The sequence below is a fragment of the Lepidochelys kempii genome, chromosome 2, assembly GCF_965140265.1.
Source record: "Lepidochelys kempii isolate rLepKem1 chromosome 2, rLepKem1.hap2, whole genome shotgun sequence".
NCBI classification, from domain to species: domain Eukaryota; kingdom Metazoa; phylum Chordata; order Testudines; family Cheloniidae; genus Lepidochelys; species Lepidochelys kempii.
In genome coordinates this window covers 213,374,042-213,389,172 of record NC_133257.1, presented here as the reverse complement: position 1 = coordinate 213,389,172, position 15,131 = coordinate 213,374,042, and the positions used below count along the sequence as shown (strand labels likewise).

Sequence of the window (15,131 nt, the reverse complement as noted above, 5' to 3'; positions counted from 1 at the left end):
ATGTCTGCAAACTACCAGAAACGCCTCGTTGGCAGTATATGTAGCGAGGCCAAGGATTCAATAGACATGGAAACTAAACTACTTTTTTTGCCCCTAGAAGTGGTTTGCAGTTGTTCCATGCACTGTTCACAGGCAGCTTGGTTCGACCGTGTCTTTCATGCACTAGCTGTTTGGGATTTGTCACATAGGGTCACGTGGGATTGTTTCTGCTCCCTTTGGAGATGACAAAACTTTTCAAATAGGAAAATTACTAATAACTAAGGGAAGCTGTGTGGTCTAATGGATAGGTCGATGGACTGGGATTTGGGAAACGTGGGTTTTATTCCTGGATCTGCCATTGGCCTGCTGGGTGACCTTAGACAGTTCAGTTTACCTCTGTGTCACAGTTTTACTATCAGTAAAATGCAGATAATAATACTTACCTCCTTTGAGATCTGCAGATGAAAGCTCCAAAGTGCTACCACAATAGAAATTTGAAAAAATATTATTAAATAGCTCACAATGTACTTGTAGCATAAACCATCTGTACACTAAAGTCCATTAAATGTTTGCCCACTGGTTACAGACATTTCCTTGAATAAACCAGCAGTCATCTGTAAAACAAAAATTATCCCACAAATGAAGGCAGAGCAAATTTGCCACATTAATTGGTGAAAATATTCACAAGTCATTTATTGTGCTGCTGCACCAGCAATTCTGCACATACCACACTTATCCAGGGACAGCTTGTGACATCCTTATACTTACACATTTACATCAATAGGCCCACTCAAGGAGTAAGGTGCTACTCAGCAAGAGTCTCAGGGTGTCAGTGTCTGGTCCTTTGTAACGGGCATGTCAGAATCCAAATCTTTATGACTTCAGTCAGTGATAAAAACACATTCTACGTCTTTTTTAAACTGTGGGGTTTGATTTATACAGTTGAGTTTATTGAAAGACTCAGGGCATGGGGAGAGACACCGTCACCCCAAAGCTGCTAAGTACAGTGGCCAGTTCTCTGGGGTGAGGAAAGGGCCTAAGAGGGAGAAATGTACAAAAATGGGTTTTAAATCATTTCCAGGGTTGTTTTTGTCACTTTCTCCAGCACACATACAGTTACATGCAGACGCTGTGATCAGCTCTGCATGGGAAGGCTCCAGCTAAAGTACTTCCCAGCTACACAGGCACCCCCCCACCCCCGGAGCATAAACCCAAAATTATACCATCTTGTGCTGCACAGGGAACAGTACAGCATAAGCTCGTGAAATTCACCCCCTCCCTCAATGTGGAGTGGAATATACAACAGCTTTCTGCCCCGAGTTATGAATCTCACACACTGGTTTTAGACAAAGTAAAAACAAATTTATTATCTACAAAAGATAGATTTTAAGTGATTATAAGGGATAGCAAACAGATCAAAGCAGATTACCTAGCAAATAAACAAAAATGCAAACTAAGCTTAATATACTAAAGAGATTGGATATGAATAGCAAATTCTCACCCTAAGTGATGATACAAGCAGGCTGCAGATTTTTAAGAGGCAAGCTGCACTTGCTTACAGCTTGGAATCCCTAGGTGTTCCATTCATAAGATAAAAATCCCTTTAGCCTGGGTCCAGCACTTCCCCCAGTTCAGTGTTCCTCAGGGGTTTTCAGGAGTCTCTTTGGGTGGGGAGTCAGTGAAGAACCACAATGATGTCACTCCCCGGCCTTATATAGCTTTTGCAAATGGTAGGAACCCTTTGTTTCAAAGCTTGGTTCCCACGCCAATCAATGGAAAAATACTGATATCCCAAGATGGAGTCCAGCACCAGGTGACCTGGTCACATATCCCTGTAGTGTCACAGCAGCCATTATTCAGAGGCTGTCAGCAGCATCCTCGGGAAGGCTCCCTCGGAGTGAGAGAGAAGCTTTTCCTAAGGCCTGTTGTTAATGGTTCATTAACTTGAATGGGCCCTTCCCAGCCAGCCAACTGGACTGAGAGCCTTTTTGTCTAGTGGGCATTCCCCAAGTGTAAACACATTTGAACTGCAGAGACATAACTAATATTCCTAACTTCAGATACAAAAATGATACGTGCATACAAATAGGATAATCATATTGAGTAAATCATAACCTTTCCAATGACCAATGTTTAACATGTTTTAAAGGCATAGTGCCTTCCTACATTAAGCTGCTAGCACATGTTGCCTACTGTGTGTTAGATTTAGAAGCTGTTAGCTAACACACATTAGCCAGCACATGCCAACAGCTCAGTGTAGACAAGGCATTGGACCTTTAACACATATTACACATAAACCTTCCAAATCTTACTCTAGATAAGGCCTTCATAGGTGCAGCTACACTGATTGCTGGCTCAAGGCTATCACTGAGCATTGGAAATGTCTAACTCTGTAAAGCTTTATTGTTTTTGTTTCTTTAATAGGCAGTAGATTTATAAGGCCTCCTGGTATTATTTCTGCCTCCACTTTGATGAAGACCCTAAGGAACGTGTTTGTTCAACAGGTTTCTTTCACAAGCATGTCCTTTCTTGCTATAATTTTGTATTACTGCATAGCAACATCTTGGCAAGTCTTCATTCTGTATTGTCACATGGGGAATGGTGTGGCTTATTCCTACAGACAGATTTCTCTAAAGAAGTGTTCTCGTGTACAATAGCATGGATGTTACATCCTTGCAAGAGAGAGACAAAAAGGTAAATACAACACAAATTAAAATTATCCACCAGTTTTTAGGCACTGGGAATAATGTCACCTAAGAAGCTCTATCTGTATGCATAGTGTGAAGTAGCAAAAGCAGCATTCCAAATGAAAATGGAACTGCAGACAATGGTAGCTATAAAAACAGTGCTGGCAAAAAGTTTGGCAATAGGGAAAAAAATTTAAAATGCTTAGGGCAACCCAACAGCAGCACAGGGGCCTGTGGAGTTCTACCCTGCTTCCCACTCTTGCACTCACCCTTTCCCTGTTCAAACAAAGTGAGGGGGAAAGATAATCAGCTACAAAGTTACAAGCCATTGGTTGTTCATGCTGTATCAGCAGATACAAATGTGATTTTGTGTGGTTGTTTCGTACATTGGTTTTACTTTAAAAGTATGCTCATGAACATGGAAGATGGTGTAGCCATTGGGCTTCTGGCAAGTTATTCATGGGGCGATCAGTGTGGCAAAAGCCAGACCTGAGTCATTTTATCAGAGCTCCCGTCTGTACACTTGTCATAAATAACTTTTGTATAGCACTTAGCTTCGGGGTGTCCTGTCTGTTTGCTAAGATGAATTTTAAAAATATGGTAAAGGGTCCACAGTTGGGTTCTCTACTAACAAAGCCTCCGCTCAGTGCTTTTTAGAGGACATGCAGCTGACTTTGAAACAGCCCCTTCACAAGTTCATCAGGTTAGAAGACATGCTTTATGTGCCGTGGACCTAACTAAGGCCTTTACTCCATTTTGACTCCGGCAAACTCAGAACAAGCATCAAATACAGATGATTGGCAAGAAACATCAGCAATAGTTAAGTTACCGTCTCATTGCTCCTTATGAAAGCTTAAATCTGCTTCTGAATCCTCTTCTACTGAGCCATGTCAGAGTCAGAATACAGACCTATTGGTCCATTGAACTGATCCAGGACTGAAACCATCATCAACCAACCAACCATCTATCATCGTCATCATCGCAAATCCTAAAGAGATGTGTGCTCCTTGTAAATTGAGCACCTCACCCAGATGAATCCCTGGCAAGGTGCTTCAGTTTGTCTAGTTGTAGAGTCCTCATCATCATCACTGGCAATCTTGGACTGAAATGACAAAGCCTAACTCTCACTGAAATCACTGGAAATTTTGCCTGAGTCAGGGCTGAAGAAAGATTCCAAGATTGTATCTGCTTCTCCGTAACATCTTTTTTATTGTCCTTTAGCACTCACCTTTGAGTTGTAACAGCTTCAGAAACAGCCTCTGCTACACTCATCTTCAAGTAGATGGCAAAGATTACATAGATTTTTTTTTCTTTTTAACAAATGACCCATTTTGTAGTTATTTATAGGCAAAAATCGGTTGCAAGGTATGTGTCACTGTTGGATTTGCCAAGGCCTATTAAGGAGATGTAACAGACACTTTTCTTTTCTTATATCCAAGGGGGATATTTAAGATTTAGCATCTTATTTTCAGTGGGTTTCTAAGAATCCAAGAAAGGCAACACCAACCACAAACAGCAATAGCAAATTACAGTTACCAACAGGCTACAGTTACCAACAATTTTAGGCAGCAGTCCTGCAGGGAGCTCCAAATGGGCACAAGGCTGGACTAAAGCAACTGGGTGCCCTGCTCATACCATGATACCGGGACCCCATGGCTCTCCCCTGAGGCTCCACCTCGCACTTTTTGGGTTTGTAGAGAAAACTCAGGATCAGTCAGCAACATAAATCAGTAATTAACTAGCAACCAGTGGCACATTAGTGTTTACCAAGATAGCCCAGACCTGAAGAAGAGCTCTGTGTAAGCTCAACAAACACCTGTCAGGGAGGGTTGAGGATGGGTATTTTTGATCTTACCTCAGAACAGGAGGCAGGACTTGATGATTTCTCAAGATTCCTATAAAAACTTGTGTCTTTCTCCAACAGAAGTTGGTCCAGTAAAAGATATTACCTCACCCACATCATCTACAACATCACTGCATTTTCCAGGAGGTGGCACTCTTGCTTCACAGTTGTGCACATTCATAGTCCAGGTATGTAATCAGTATTATTGTACTAGAGAAAGACTTGGTGTATAGCTTGCAGCTATAGCATAGCAACCCAATCTGTGGAGGAGCGTAGGCGTAGGTCACTCTCCCACTTGGGTACAGGAAATGGTGGAGTATACATTAGTATTCATTCTCTGAGGGCCAAATCCCAATTCCTCTGTCTGCTAATAGCAGTGGTGAATTTGCACCTTCACGGCAAAATTCTTATTGAAGTTATATGAGAGGTTTGCCTAAGAAAAAGACTTTAGGACTGGACCCCAGGAGAACTGGAAAGAAATAGGCATATATTGCTCAACTATGACGGACCTTGATACTCTTTAATGATCAGCGGGGGTGGGGTGGGGGGAAGAACAGCTCTTCTGCAGTCACCACCCTCCATAATTAAATATACAATTTTGGAATTCTTCCATAAGCCTGCAGATAGAGTCACGTGAAAGGAGCACCAAACCAGCCAGAAGTATCATTATCAAACTACCTCTTCTCAGAGTAAAATATCAGAGGAAGGCACTTCTAGGAACATTTGAGTGACATGGATATCATTAGGATAGTTACATTGGTCAGAAGTGAATATTCCCTAGGGATAACTCACAGATTTACCCCATACCTCTTTGCCTATTTATGAGGCACGCTGAATGCAAATGAGGTGTCAGCTACAAACTATGGGCCTCTGTATGAAAAAATCCTATTTGAATTCAATAGGAGTTTTGTGTAGAAATCTGTAGGATCAGACCCCATATAAACCTGATTAGAGCTGCTTAAATTGCAGGAGATTAAAATAGGGCATTTAAATTCTAAGGCGAGAAACTATTCTGCCTTTTCACTATACAAGGTATCTTGCTCCTTCTTATCCTCTTATGCAATAATCAAGGGTTAGTGTAAAGATTTCCCCTAACTGAGTATTCATGCATTTGCAATTAGGGCACAGAGCTGGGAAATCCTAAATGCACTTACTGTCAAGATTTCTGAATGCTAAAGCACGTATCCATCTGTAATGGTGACAGCTGAAATGAGCTGTTTTCTCTAGATTCTCAGCTGCTGACTCCCAGCAGACTCCTCTGTTGTAGTGCAAATGGGGATTTGCAGAAAATGGAGGCTAAGAGATGCTTTTTAACCATTCAGATTTTTAAAAGAAATCAAATGACACAAATGGAAAATGAGAATCTTGGTCATTTCTAACCAGCAACGCTGCAACAGTCATCATGATTCTAAGCCAGGCTAAACAGGGCAAAGTAGAAAAGTTCTTCTCACCTGCCCCATAAATATCATAGGACTGGATGAATTGTTGGCATTGCCAGCACAGGCTGACATTAGGAAGTCTGCAAGAGTATCAGTCTCTCCTCTATGAGAGAGGAGAGCTAGCCAGAGATGTCAAGAATAACAAGAAGGGTTTCTTCAGGTATGTTGGCAACAAGAAGAAAGCCAAGGAATGTGTGGGCCCCTTACTGAATGAGGGAGGCAACCTAGTGACAGAGGATGTGGAAAAAGCTAATGTACTCAATGCTTTTTTTGCCTCTGTTTTCACTAACAAGGTCAGCTCCCGGACTGCTGCGCTGGGCATCACAAAATGGGGAAGAGAGGGCCAGCCCTCTGTGGAGATAGAGGTGGTTAGGGACTATTTAGAAAAGCTGGACGTGCACAAGTCCATGGGGCCGGACGAGTTGCATCCGAGAGTGCTGAAGAAATTGGCGGCTGTGATTACAGAGCCATTGGCCATTATCTTTGAAAACTCGTGGAGAACCGGGGAAGTCCCGGATGACTGGAAAAAGGCTAATGTAGTGCCAATCTTTAAAAAAGGGAAGAAGGAGGATCCTGGGAACTACAGGCCAGTCAGCCTCACCTCAGTCCCTGGAAAAATCATGGAGCAGGTCCTCAAAGAATCAATCCTGAAGCACTTGCATGAGAGGAAAGTGATCAGGAACAGCCAGCATGGATTCACCAAGGGAAGGTCATACCTGACTAATCTAATCGCCTTTTATGATGAGATTACTGGTTCTGTGGATGAAGGGAAAGCAGTGGATGTATTGTTTCTTGACTTTAGCAAAGCTTTTGACACGGTCTCCCACAGTATTCTTGTCAGCAAGTTAAGGAAGTATGGGCTAGATGAATGCACTATAAGGTGGGTAGAAAGCTGGCTAGATTGTCGGGCTCAACGGGTAGTGATCAATGGCTCCATGTCTAGTTGGCAACCAGTGTCAAGTGGAGTGCCCCAGGGGTCGGTCCTGGGGCCGGTTTTGTTCAATATCTTCATAAATGATCTGGAGGATGGTGTGGATTGCACTCTCAGCAAATTTGCGGATGATACTAAACTGGGAGGAGTGGTAGATACGCTGGAGGGGAGGGATAGGATACAGAAGGACCTAGACAAATTGGAGGATTGGGCCAAAAGAAATCTGATGAGGTTCAATAAGGATAAGTGCAGGGTCCTGCACTTAGGACGGAAGAACCCAATGCACAGCTACAGACTAGGGACCGAATGGCTAGGCAGCAGTTCTGCGGAAAAGGACCTGGGGGTGACAGTGGACGAGAAGCTGGATATGAGTCAGCAGTGTGCCCTTGTTGCCAAGAAGGCCAATGGCATTTTGGGATGTATAAGTAGGGGCATAGCGAGCAGATCGAGGGACGTGATCGTTCCCCTCTATTCGACATTGGTGAGGCCTCATCTGGAGTACTGTGTCCAGTTTTGGGCCCCACACTACAAGAAGGATGTGGATAAATTGGAGAGAGTCCAGCGAAGGGCAACAAAAATGATTAGGGGACTGGAACACATGAGTTATGAGGAGAGGCTGAGGGAGCTGGGATTGTTTAGCCTGCAGAAGAGAAGAATGAGATTTAATAGCTGCTTTCAACTACCTGAAAGGGGGTTCCAAAGAGGATGGCTCTAGACTGTTCTCAATGGTAGCAGATGACAGAACGAGGAGTAATGGTCTCAAGTTGCAGTGGGGGAAGTTTAGATTGGATATTAGGAAAAACTTTTTCACTAAGAGGGTGGTGAAACACTGGAATGCGTTACCTAGGGAGGTGGTAGAATCTCCTTCCTTAGAGGTTTTTAAGGTCAGGCTTGACAAAGCCCTGGCTGGGATGATTTAACTGGGAATTGGTCCTGCTTTGAGCAGGGGGTTGGACTAGATGACCTTCTGGGGTCCCTTCCAACCCTGATATTCTATGATTCTATGAGAGTGGGTGTTGTTTTCCACATCAGAGCAAGGCAGTCAGATACTGAGTTGAGAATGATGTTGATAAATCACACATTCCAGAGTAAAAACTAAATTATATTGCACAGACCAGTTAGCTGCTAGTTTAATGAATTGGGACTGAAGGCCAAGAGACTGAGGGGTGTAAATATTCTCTGTCTGCCTCAGAGGTCTATTAGTGACCACTTTTAATCATCACAATGTCAGGCCAACATAAATCACTGAGATAAAGGAAGATTTTTCTCCTTAAGAGTGAAAAACACTGGGACATCTGGACTGGAAAAAGATTCAGTTGGATGTGTATTTTGGACATTGCATAGGAAAATATGTGTAAGAAAAGAGAGTGTCTTGTCTTTAAGCAATGATCATTGAGGCACAGGGCATTTCCTGGGGATTAACAACTAGCTGGGAGAGTTAATGACCCAAAGCAAAGCTGAGGGTCATTAAATCCAGCCAGTCATCAATTCATCAGGAAATGCCCTTTGCTTGAGATTGCTATTATTGCTTTCATAACTCTTCTCTCTTTATTAACACAGACAAAAATGAATTGATGATGTGTCTTTCTGCATACCCAGTAGCTTTGACAACAAATACTGCAAGGACACACTTTAGGGGTACTGCCATGATGCCAGGCATTTCAAAGATGTCTGTCACAGCAGCCAGGAAAACACCTTCCTTTAAATTGCATGTTCTATCTGGGTTATAAAAACAAACCACACGCCTCAGAGTTACAATCTGACAAACAGCTCAATGGTGCTGGTGAACACATAAGCTGCCAGAAGCAGATTTTATCAGCACTAAGTACAGCATATTAAAAATATTGCCAGAAGAAATCACATCATCCCTGGATAATTATGAAATCTATACTAAAAACAAACAAACAAAACACCACTTGGGAAGAAGAGTCCCTCCATCCCAGCCCAATTTTGTCTGTACCTTAAAAAAAATTAAGGGACTGTGAGACTCAAATTTTGGCCAATTTTAATATCTTATTACTGTCCATTTGAATTTTTATAAGAAATCCTCAACATTACTTCTCACTTTCCTTCTTGCAGAGCAGAACCCACTCTTAACACCACACAACTTAATTTAAAAAGGGATTCTCTCCACACTTACCAGGTGCTCTCAAATGTAAGGTGCAGTTGGCTGCTGGAATGCATATATGTAGCTGCTCTTGCCATTAGTTTATGTATTGGATGATCAAAGGGAAGCCCATGAATTCCAGGTCATTTTAATCAGTGTTCTCACACTAGGATTATGACACACACATGAAATGGAGACCTGAATAGCTGAAGAAGCCCAGGCCTCGTGTGTGACAGAATTGACAAAGAGCTGACTGTGATGCAGATTGTAATGGATCCATCCCTAATTTGATCATCATAAAGGGCATCCAGGCAGGATAAAAACAGAACAGCCTAACACAGTGGTTCTTAACTTTTCCAGACTACTACATCCCTTTCAGGAGTCTGATTTGTCTTGCGTACCCCCAAGTTCCTCCTCACTTAAAAACTTCTTGCTTACAAAATCAGACCTAAAAATACAAGTGTCCCAACACACAATTACTGAAAAATTGCTTACGTTCATTTTTACCATGTAATTATAAAATAAATCAATTGGAATATAAATATTGTACTTACATTTTAGGGTATAGTATATAGAGCAGTATAAACAAGTCATTGTCTTTAGTTTGTGCTGACATCACTAGTGCTTTTTATGTAGCCTGTTGTAAAACTAGGCAAATATCTAGATGAGCTGATGTACCCCCTAGAAGATCTCTGTGTACCGCCAGGGGTCCGCATACCCCTGGTTGAGAACCACTGGACTCACACATATGTGGCACTTTATATTTTGTCCAAAGTGCTGGACAAACACCACTCCTTCCCTGTCAGTATATCAACATTGTTAGCCACATTTTAGAGATGGAGAAAGTGAGACAGTGAGATGAACTGCCTGGTTTTCAAAAGTGAGAGTCCCAATGAATTCAGTGGCATGCATTGAGTTAAGCAAGCACTTAAGTCTTTACAGCAATGGGGCCTTCATCTTTCTTTCCTTCAGTTTCCTCATCTGTAAAATGGCTTAATATTTACTTACCTGTCCAGGGCGTCTGTCATGACATTGCAGAGCACTTTGAGATACTCAAATGGAAGGACACACTGAAGTACAAAACATTACTATCTCATAATCCTTATTTATTAACAGCACCTTAGCAGGCTGACAGGATTGTGCCCTGAAAGTTTCTCTGATCTTTTTGGTCAATAGCAGGGACACACACTGTATTTTCCTATTTCTCTGTTATTCCTTTTCAAATGTTTCTTTTATAACTTTACTCTGTTTTTAGTTTCCATGTAAACACTGTTGTAAACAAAAAAACCTGGTTTCTGGGTAACCAGCAAGCATGTTGCTGTTTTAAAATACTCAGAAGCTACTGTTTACCTGAAATATCTGTTTGTGCACTATGCTGGCTTAAAAGGATACAGTTAAAGTGAACATTTCATTTGCATCTGAAAATGTTGTATCCGTCAGAGTTAAAAGTAACATAAGATGATAACTGGCCACTTTGTACTTTAGGTGTAGTCAACTTTCACCATTTAGGGGGATCAGAAAATCCCTTTTTTAAAAATTGGCAATTAAAACTACCAATCAGGACCTACTCTGGAAAAGGTGTTCTGTCAGAAACTGGATTTTTTTTTTAAATGCATCAGATTTTAAAGATTTCAGGTTGACAGTGTCCTTTTCAATGAAGGTCAGAGTGTATTACGGATTTGTATCTTGCTCGGGCTACAATATGTACGGCCAGGGCTACACTACAAAGCGTCACTGGCATAGTCCCGTTGGTCAGGTGTTTGAAAAAAGCACACACCCCAACCGACATAACTATGCCAGCAAAACTCCCAGTGTAAACACAGTTCACTGTCTCTTTTGCCACTATAGCTGATCTTGTTACGGTGGGTGGGGGGAGGGGGGTATGGGGAAGGACGGGAGAGGGAAGGAAGTTAACTATACTGGCAAAAGAACTCCTTTAGCCAGTACATGCTGTGTCTGCACTAGGGCCCTTGGCAACTATATTGGCAAAGCCTTTGTAGTGTAGACTGGACCTAGGACTTCGTTTGCCAAGGCCCAGCCAGTAAAGGAAATGTGACACCTTCTTTCCTTTTCTTACAAAGGGGGGATATTTAAAATTAGCATCTTATTTTCAGTGGGTTTTGAAGAAGCCAAAGGCAACACCAGACAAAAACAACAACAACAAGCTACTGCTACCCAGCAGGCTTCAAGTAATTAACAATTTTAGGCCTCCGTCCTTCAGGGAGCTCCACGTGGGCACAGGGCTGAATTAAGGGCATTGGGTGCCCTAGGCACACCATAGCACAGGGCTCCCCCCTCCCTCCCATGGCTCCGCCCATTTTTCCTGCATTGTGGCCAGGCCCCACTTGCAGTAAAGGTGGCAAGGAGCCTCTCTCTCTCTCAAGGAGGCAGGGGCAGCAGCATAAGGGTTCCTTTTCCTTCTCAGGAGCAGCCACTGCGGGAACCACAGTATATATCCCAGCAGCTGAGGGGAACCAGGTCCACTGCACTCTTCCCCACCCACCATACACAGACCTCTGTTGGGCTGCTATGGCTAGTGTCTCCCAGAGCTATGGGGCTTTGTGTTAACAAGCCATTGAGACACATGGGCAACTCCCACCTCTTGAGCAGACATCACTGCAGGGATTATGTTCAAATAACATTCTCAAGCTTTATTTATTTATTTATTTATTTGGTAAGTAAACATATGGCTGCAGGAGCTGGAGCCCTGGGCAAGGGCATATCCCTGACTATGCACCAGCAGAGCCTCATCAACTTCGGCATGGGTGCAGGGGGCTGCCCGTGAAAGCTCATTTTTGGATCACGGCCTTGGTCTCAAATAAGAGCAGATATTTGCTAACATGTAAAGCAGAATTCCGTGCTACCACTGCCCAGTATGAATAGTTTGACCAATATGATTATTTAAGTGACATACTGGAAGAAGGTTGATAGCTCAAAGATCTCAGCACATCCATGGGGCCTAGTTATGAAGCAACCACAACTCCCATTGAAGTCACTAGCACTCACGGGGTACATGGCAGCTCTCAGAATGAGGCCAATAGTTTACTCCAGACTAGGAACCTAAGGCAGTTGGTTGGGAAGACAAAACTTCAGTGACACGCAAAAATGTGCAACAAATTGCAATGACAAGGTATGAGCGTGTGACCTTGGAAAAATGAAATCTCTGCTCAGACCATATCGACAGTGCTACTTTACACACGCTGAACACACTAATGTTGGCCCACGGACAGGTGCAGTCGGAAGAGATTACCACAGCACCCACGTCCCCGGTCAACCAGACTGTTTTACAAGCAAACAATGAGAAATACGAAGGGAAGCCGTAAGTATCCAGAACTCAAAACAAGCTCTTTGTGCCCAAGAACAATGAAAGGAAGGTTTGTTTAAAGCTTTTCAGACATTGATCCTTTTTCTCCCTCCCACACATGCACAGAAACAGACCTTATTTTTCCTGCCTCTATCAAAACAATTTTAAAAGATTGATTTTTGTTTTAAAAGAACATGAAAAAGCCTATCTGAGTCACTACTCAAAATACCCTTCAACTGGCTGGACATGGGCCCAGTCTGCATGGGCTTTATCTTTACAATGCCTTAGCCTTGAAAAATAGTTACACTGGGACCATTTTTTAAAGGTGACCTCCAAAAGGCTTTTAAAAAGGGTATGTGCCCATTTTTGATTCTTTATCAAATATAAAACAGGCTGAAGGCTCATTTATTTTTATAAGGTTTTGTTTTCCAGCCTGTATAACCTAGAAATAGCAGGATTGTCACTTCTGGTTTTCCCCAGTTGTAATGAAAAAATTCAAGGGGTCTCAAAAGAGCATGGATTTCAAAGTGTCATATGAAAGAAGTAAGACGGCTGAATTTTATCATAAGCACTCTGTCTCCAAAGCATTCTTTAAGCACTAGAGTTAAATAGAAGTTAAACAAAAGAATTTCAAAACTAAAAATCCCTTCCGCTCTCAGTTATTCAATTTTAGTCTCTTATGGTGCCAGAATTTCACTAGTTTTCCAATTGCCTTCCAGGTACCTAAAACTTGAATTTCTAAAATTTCTAAATGTAAAAAGCTAGCTGGGCTTCCAAACCTACCCGCCTCTATCCCTTCTCCCCCCACCCACCTTAAAATGTATTTTAAAAGACCTTAAACATTGTTCTCTTTTACAATTCATCTTTAATGTCTCAGTAAGAAAATGGTAGAGAAAAAAATCTTGATTGAGCGCCTTTTTGCATAGATCCCATCACAGGATTGGATTTAAAATCAGATTGTGTGTGACAAAGTAGGTATAATGGGATGGCATCAAGGTTTCATTAGCACTCTTTTGGGGTGACCCACTTAAAACCCATTTGGGGATTGGTCATGATGAGTAACTAGACACTCATGCCAAGAAAACCTAACTCCCCTCAATATGTTTGCTGTCACATGGGTGGGTTTGTACAGAATGAACATTCCAGGGGGAGACGCACTTTGAACAAAAATGTAAATAATATAATTTAGAACAAAACCGAAATCATCACCTGACACAGAGAAGGAAATTAACACGCATGCTGCAGGGTCAACAATATATCAAGAAACAATTATATACTCTGTAATAAGGAAGCAAATCCATTAATCAACGTACCTCATTTTATTTGTTTAGCATTTGGATGGCTTAACCCAGAGCTACCTGAATTATTGGCACCTGGGATGGATGTGTATTTTGCTGTACCTGCAGATACTGAAACACCTCTTGTTTACTATCTGTTTTATTGAACTTGTGACTCCTCCCAAGTGAATGTTTCCTCTCCCACGTTAAAAGGACAGCGCGGTGCTTTGTGCCAGACCCTGAAATCACGACCCCTCTGGAAGAATGCCTTTTGGGTGTGCTCAAGGGGTTAGCACTTCCTTTTCCCCACAAAAGTCTTGTAATCAGTTTCTGGCGGTCCCAGTGCTGAGCCCGGGTTGAAAGCTTACTCCTTAATTATAGGTTTCAGAGTAACAGCCGTGTTAGTCTGTATTCGCAAAAAGAAAAGGAGTACTTGTGGCACCTTAGAGACTAACCAATTTATTTGAGCATGAGCTTTCGATGAAGTGAGCTGTAGCTCACGAAAGCTCGTGCTCAAATAAATTGGTTAGTCTCTAAGGTGCCACAAGTACTCCTTTTCTCCTTAATTATGTGGCTTTATTACAGCCATCTTTGGTTTGAGAAAAATTTAAAAGTTGCCAAGAGCTAGAGTGACCTTTGACCCCAGACCTCGTGTGAGTACTGACTAAACAAATGCATTTTCCCAGTGCTTCCCTCCCTCCTACCCCCACTTCTAGTGTCTCATCTTTTGTCTTGCTGTGACTCTCTCTTAAACAGCAGCTTCTCCTCCTAAGAGACAAATGTAGGAAAAATTCAGCTGCTTTCATAGATTAAGCACCACATCCCCTGGAGTTTTCCCAGACACTTCTGTCATCAGCTGTTGACTACCACAGTATGAGAAATATATAATTAGACCAACTCACAAGCCGTCTTTTTTCGAAGGGATAGGGTCACTGAAAGGATTAAAGAGCAGTAAAGGTTGGGGGGGGAGGTGACCCTTCCCAAATTTGGGTCAGCACCTTATGCAAATTTTTTGGCTCTAGAAATCTAACTGGAAATCTTTCAAAAGATGCTGTTCTCATGAGATTCCTGGCTCATGATGGCTGCAATCAGGTTCTTGTGATATTTTGGTACTTTTGCTTCTAGCTGAAACCAGAAATCACAGGTACAAGAAAATATAGGTGAACAAAAGGTTAGCCAAACTTTTTCAAATGCTCCCTTGCCCATTAGTTCTATTTTGTAAATATTCACTGGAATGAGAGGGTTCCTCCTGATTTAAAATTTGCAGGTAATTTTGATTTTTCACTTGAAGCACACAATCAAACAGCTGGGGTCAAATGTGAGACAAGAGGCAGCAGAAGAATGAACAGACAATGAGCATGATCATTTATCACTCCCCAAATCGACCTCAGTTGCCTTCACTGCAGTAGATAAGGAACAGACTAGATGATGTGAGTACACCCTATGTCTCTATTAATTATACATGGTTGGATACCCTGAATTCACTCAAGAATTATATAGACTTCTCTTGGTTACTAGAATCCCTAATTCCAGACTTGTTTAGATAAATGTCTGTTATAAATAT

General features: G+C 42.1%; 1 protein-coding gene across 1 annotated transcript in view; it reads right to left on the bottom strand.

Moving 5' to 3' along the window:
• Positions 1–574: 574 nt before the first annotated feature.
• Positions 575–15,131, bottom strand: part of SNX13 (sorting nexin 13) — a 185,882-nt gene continuing 171,325 nt past the window's right edge. Inside the window, exon 27 of the mRNA XM_073333777.1 lies at positions 575–593. Within this exon, the coding sequence (XP_073189878.1) occupies positions 590–593 (4 nt within the window). The 3' untranslated portion in view covers positions 575–589. The remainder of the gene's footprint in view (positions 594–15,131) is intronic.